At 47.0% G+C, this 6376-nt stretch overlaps 1 protein-coding gene across 1 annotated transcript; it reads right to left on the bottom strand.

The window, feature by feature from the left end:
- Positions 1 to 618: 618 nt before the first annotated feature.
- On the bottom strand, positions 619 to 5576 carry LOC308528080 (acyl-coenzyme A amino acid N-acyltransferase 2-like; the record flags this gene model as incomplete). Its single annotated transcript, XM_081103588.1, is given in 4 exon segments — positions 619 to 1260; positions 4511 to 4713; positions 4941 to 5550; positions 5553 to 5576. Coding segments are annotated over 4 exon segments (1479 nt in total).
- Between the last annotated feature and the right edge of the window lie 800 nt (positions 5577 to 6376).

Raw genomic sequence — 6376 nt, forward strand, 5'->3', positions numbered from 1 at the left:
ATTCAGATGACAGTCTGATCCCTCCATTGCAAATTTTTCTTGCAACGAAGTTGTGAAGAAACCAGGTCAGTTGGTAATAAACTTGTAAAGAGACCATGTCATGGAATGACCCACAATCTGGATTTGTTTGACTGTTTTTGTAAGTGCCATTTAATTTGTTCTCTAGCCACCACAGTAATTAGATATTTGATCTACAGGCTTGATTAAGTTCAAATTCAACAGTGTTGTTAGAGGTAGTTTGGGCACTCTACCTTACATCTCATCATGAAACACATAACATCAAATTGACCATTTTTAGAGATGCCAACTTTGATAGGAAAGTTGAGGTGGTGGCAATACCTGGACCCAGGACATCCCTAACAGGGGTACAAAAGATTCAGTTTGCATTGAAATAGCAACATTTCCTGGTGCATATAAACTAATATTCAATTTACAAAAATTCAAAGTACATACAAATTTGTCATAAATACTTCAGAGGCACCTATGCCCTGATCCTTTGATTTCGTCCAGTTTTCTTGCAGTTCATTCAAGATGATTGTGAATATAGAGAAATCAGAAGGGCCCCTCTCCTCACCACATCCCTGCCTTATCCTCCTCCATCTCAGCCTCAGCACTTGCTCAGAGCTGGCTTCTGGTTTGAGTGAGGTGTTGCCTGAAGAATTTCTGGATCTCTCCCCAGGCGTGCTCCTGGGCTGCAGCATGCGCAGCGGGGTCCCCACCCCAGAGAAGCGGTTGAGAAAAGGAGTAATTATAGGAACCGGCAATGGGGTTATTAAGGGGAGCAGAAATGGGGTAAATACGGGATGCGTAGCACAGGGGTGCATAGGGCGGCTCTAGAAGGTGGCCTGCCCCTGGGTAGAGCAGCATCCTTCCATTGCTTCTCCCATGGCTCTTCAGCTGCTCCAGGGCCTGCTTAGCATATTCTTTGCTATTGACCGATTGGTCATCCTCTCCTATAATGAAGAGGATCTGACCCTGGGCCTTTTCAATAGGAAACACGCTCCGCTGATTCAGCTTCTCCCGGGGGTCCCCCCTGTAGTGGAGGAGGCTCACAGCCCCTGAGACGTGCACCTGCATACGCTCCAGAAACGAGGGAATGGGTGACATAACCAGACCCCTGTACCTGAACGGAAAGTCATAGAGGGCAGTAGGCCCATTGATACAGACGGTGGCGACCACCTGCTTCAGGAAGCAGGCCATGGCCAGCCCGATCTCTGCACCTTTGCTCACGGAAAGCACTCCGATGCCTGGCCCTCGGATCTGAAACACAAAATGAAGGGAACCCATGGCAGGCCATCCACTGAGAAGCTGGGCCACAGGCCACTAGCTAGTATGACGGGCATTAGAACGAGTGAGGAGGGAGTCCTGGCACTCGGGGTCACCAGCTTTTGCAACTGTGAACACTACCCACCTCCCCTCTCTAAGCCTATTGTCTTGCAGGGATGATAGTATTACCTACCTTGCAGGATTATTATTGAGGCTCAAGGGAAACAATAGAAATAAACACTCTTTATCAAAGGCAGAGTTCTGTAAAAGCCCGAAGGATCTAATGCACCAGCAACAATCTACATCCTAAAAGCAGAGGCAGGTGAGCTTTCTGAAGAATCAGATTCTTCGGAGAAACCAAGATGGCGGCATAGAAAAACACCGGGAAATAGTTGCCCCACACAACAATTGAAAATTATCCCAAAGGACGGAGCAAACATCGTCCAGAAAAACAGGAAGGCTGGCTGAGTGTAATTTCTACAACTAGAAGACAAGAAAAGCACGCTGAGAGCCAGAGGAGCTGCGGAGGCTGAGTGCAGAGGTACGGCGGCGGCGGCTCGCGCGCGCGGAAAGGGGGTGGCACCTGAGGACGCGGCTGTCTTTTTGAATCACAAGCTCCCGACTGCTCTGAACTCCGGTTCCGGGAAGTCTCTGGGGACCCAGGACACATACGGGGAGAGGCTGCTCTCTCAGGCAGCAGCGGGCGAACTTGAGGGAGGATTTCCCTCAGAGGTGCTTGCAGCCATTACCGGGACACTGAGACGCGCGACTCCGGGCGCGGAGAATCAGCCATAGCGTCTTTCTCCGCCTCTTTTGACTCCCTGAGACCCCGCCCCACCCAGGCTGCGGCAGAGGCTTTTGCATGTGAATGCCCCGGCCCTTTGCAACCTGATAATTACCTAACTGCAGCCGGGCCAGCCAGACCCGGAACTTCCAAGAGAAGGCCCAAGGCCCCGCAGCGGCTTGCATTGCTTCACAGCTGAGCCTCTTCCTGGTTCCTGCTCTGTGGCCTCAGGCAGGGGCTGACTTAGCACCTCCTTAGAACCAGGAGCCACTGTACCCAGTGGTCAGAGGGGGACCATTCTCCCACTTCAGACACAGCTGCTTCCCACAGCCAATTGGACTGGAGGTCAATTCCTCCCAGTGATCCTACAACAACCAAGGCACCAAGAGTGCACCAAGAGTGTCCACCCCGGGTAACTGGGGAGGCTGAGCCACTGGGCCCTACAGGACACCTGGCGCGCAGGCCACTCTATCAACACAGGGAAGCAGCCAAAATGCGGAGACAAAGAAACAGGTCACAATTGGCAGAAACGGAGGAGGCCAGACGACTGGATATAGAGTTCAAGGCCACGTTTATAAGGTTTTTCAAGAATTTTATGGAAACCGCCGATAAATTTAATAAATCCCTCAAGGAGTATAGTGAGACCATGGAGGTCATGAAAAAGGACCAACTAGAAATTAAGCATACACTGACTGAAATAAAGAATAATTTACAGAGATCCAACAGCAGACAAGAGGATCCCAAGAATCAAGTCAAAGATTTGAAATGCAAAGAAACAAAAAATACCCAACCGAAAAAGAAAAAAGAAAAGAGATTCAAAAAATACGAAGATAGTGTAAGGAACCTCTGGGACAACTTCAAGCGTACCAACATCAGAATTATAGGGGTACCAGAAGGAGAGAGAGGGCAAGATATTGAAAACCTTTTCGAAGAAATAATGACAGAAAACTTCCCCCACCTGGTGAAAGAAATGGACTTACAAGTCCAGGAAGCGCAGAGAACCCCAAACAAAAGGAATCCAAAGAGGACCACACCAAGACACATCATAATTAAAATGCCAAGAGAAAAAGATAAAGAGAGAATCTTAAAAGCAGCAAGAGAAAGACAGTCAGTTACCTACAAGGGAGTACCCATCCGACTGTCAGCTGATTTCTCAACAGAAACCATGCAGGCCAGAAGAGAGTGGCAAGAAATATTCAAAGAGATGAATAGCAAGAACCTGCAACCAAGATTACTTTATCCAGCAAAGCTATCATTCAGAATGGAAGGTCAGATAAAGAGCTTCACGGATAAGAAAAAGCTAAAGGAGTTCATCACCACCAAACCAGCATTATATGAAATGCTGAAAGGTATTCTTTAAGAAGAGGAAGAAGAAAAAGGAACTCTTACCATTTGCCACAGCATGGATGGAACTGGAGAGCGGATAAATACCACAAGATCTCACTTATTTGTGGAATATAATGAACAACATAAACTGATGAACAAGGACTGATCCAGAGACGGAGAGGCTTTGATTGGACTGTCGGGCCTTGGAGGGAAGGAAGGGGAGGGTGGGGGCAAGGGGGAAAGATCAACCAAAGGACTTATATGCAAGCATATAGGCCTAACCAATGGACATGGACAACGGGGAGGTGAGGGGATGAGCGGGGGGAGGGGGGGTAGAGGGTATACATATGTAATATCTTAATCAATAAAAAATATTAAAAAAAAAAAAAAAAAAAGAATCAGATTCTTCTCTCCAGCTAGGAAAAGAGGTTTCCTGGGTGCTTTCAAATAAGATGTCAGTGTCGTTCCTATCTAAGTAGCGTTTTACAGCTACAGAGGTTTTTGCACGTCCACTAACCCAAAGGCTAATCCTAAAGAGAAAAGACTTGAATTCTACCGACAGGTGAATTTCAGGACCCAGTCCAACAGGAAAAGCAGTAGGTCAGAGGAGTGGGTCCTTCCTTCTATTGTAGGCTGAGGAAGCAGAGGGGAGGAAAGGGTCTGAGAGAAGGGAGGAAAGGGCCAGCATTCTGGGTAGACAACAGCAAAGACATAGCCTCTGGTCAATGATTTTGCTCACAATTGTATTCCCAACAACCTTCTGTCATCACAATCACCTGATAAAACATTGAAGCACCATCGTAAATAAAAAGGAAACACTTTAAGTGCAATAAGTCTTGGCTTTCTGCCCATTGAAAATAATCACAATATATCCACCCTTTTTTTCTTGTCTTTTTCTTCACGGGGTACTTAGTAAGCACTAAGCTGATCTCCAATCAATCCCACAGTCCCCTACGGCAGATATGAGCATCAATCCTCCAAGGTAGATAACAGCATTCCCATTTTAACTGTAAGCTGTTGTACTATGCCCAGGCTTAAACAGACTGGTAAAATGATCAGAACAGACATCTGTGATTTTTTTTTTTTATCTTTTGCTATAAGGTTACAAGGTAGAATGAAAAAAAATTTAAATACCTTGGGATGAGCTAGTAGCAAGTTGGCAGCTTCCTCAAAATATTCCAGGTCCACCTCCTGCATGTGCTTGGGCAGGTCTTCATAGGCAAAGTATGCTAATGCCAGGACTGCAAAGCCACGGGCAGCCAGCAGGCTGGCTCGGAATTCAATTAGACCCCCTATACCCCCAAACATATCCACGATTCCTGGGAAAGGGCCTTCCCCTGAGAACAGCAAAGAGAGGAGAGAATGAGATTAGAAAGAGGGAGAAAAGGGTCAAGCAGAGAGCACAGGCGGACAAAATGAATTCCACCTTCACACACAAACACACAAGGGCAAGTTCCTTTTAATAGATCGTGGGACATACTAGTCCTCCAACACTCTGATGCCCTTTGATTTTGTCTTTATTTCCATCAACACTGTTTTCTCCACCACCGAAGCCCAGTCTCACCTGGAGGGAGAAAAAGGGCTCCCCGCACGCGGCCTTCTCGGATGGGCACCCGCTGCGTCCCGGGGCTGCTGAACCAGCGCTGCACCACCTGGCTGGCCCGGGGCTGAGCCGTGGCTGAATCGTGGGAGCAAACTGAGTCGTGTAAGTCCAGAGTGACCAAAAAGGGGCTGTTCACATCCCTCTTAAGCAGCCTCCCAAAAGGCCTGTCAGGCTTCATAGACCAGAAGAGGCCCATGGGATGGACCCCCACATAGTCGCCTCCAACTGCAGGAGCCTGCTTCAGGTCCAGCTCACCAGCCTCGTCAGCCCTGTAGAAGGCTTTGGACCGGTACAGGTGTCCCTTCTCATCCTTCAGAGATGCCGCGAGGGTCACCAGCTGCAACGGAGGCAGGCCTGTCGCTCGGATGTGCACGGGCTCATCAGAAAGCGCACTGGCTGGGGTGGCTGTCAGCTGGAACATTGGAGACTGCCCTGCAGCAGAAGAGGAGGCTTTGCATTGGAGAAAATTCCAAGGGAAAGGTCCAGACCAGGCTTGTGTGAGGTCCAGCCAGGTTAGATTTCTGGAGACGGTACAAGGTCTGCTGAACATTTTGAGGAGGGCGAGGAAACTGTGCAGAGAGTGCCCATTATTCTCATTTAAATAGGAGGAAGCAGGTTAAGTGACACGTCAAAGTCTCATAAATAATTAATAGTAGAACTGGAAATTCAAGCTGGGTCCGGCACCACTGTCTCCTGTCTTATCCATTATATAACAGTGTGTTAAATCTTAGTTGTGTGGTTTTAAGACATTTGAGCTTTAATTCCTCAGTGGAGATAATATCCGTGGGACCAATTTCACAGGGTGTTTATTGGAACCCAAAGGTGCATGAGGAAGGGCTTAGAGAACCACCAGTGCTGATTTTCTGCCCCAGCCTACCTGGGCAACAGGCACATAAACACAAAATATACTGTGGTGTGTTTACTTTCTGTCTCTAAGCTCTCCCTGCCCTTGTAAATCTGACCTGCCTCTCTATCACAGTTCCTATTATTGGTTCCTTTTAAGGGAAAACAAAACTTTATGATCTTGTCTCTATGTTTGTAGTAAAGAAACTATAATGTATATTTGATCAGCCATTTCTTACTCTGCTCAATTATGAGGAAAATTTGGGGTGTTCCTTTCTAATCTTACCTTCCTTTTCTTCTTTCCTCTCTTCTTTCTTTCTTTCTTCCTTTCTTTTGTTCTTTCTTGCTTTCTTTCTTCCTGTCTCCCTTTCTCTCCTTCCTTCCTTTTTTCAAATCCACATTTCTCAAAGGATTTGAACCTATTTACAGACAAACAAATACAGAGTAAAATAAAAATAAAATAGGGACCTGGGAAAATATGAACTAGAATCAGAGGCATTGATAAAAGAAAACCTGGAGCATGAAAAGTAGAGCATTTTGTGGGCTGTGAGTTT

Source organism: Myotis nattereri (assembly GCF_964212035.1).
Source record: "Myotis nattereri genome assembly, chromosome: 12".
NCBI classification, from domain to species: Eukaryota; Metazoa; Chordata; class Mammalia; order Chiroptera; family Vespertilionidae; genus Myotis; species Myotis nattereri.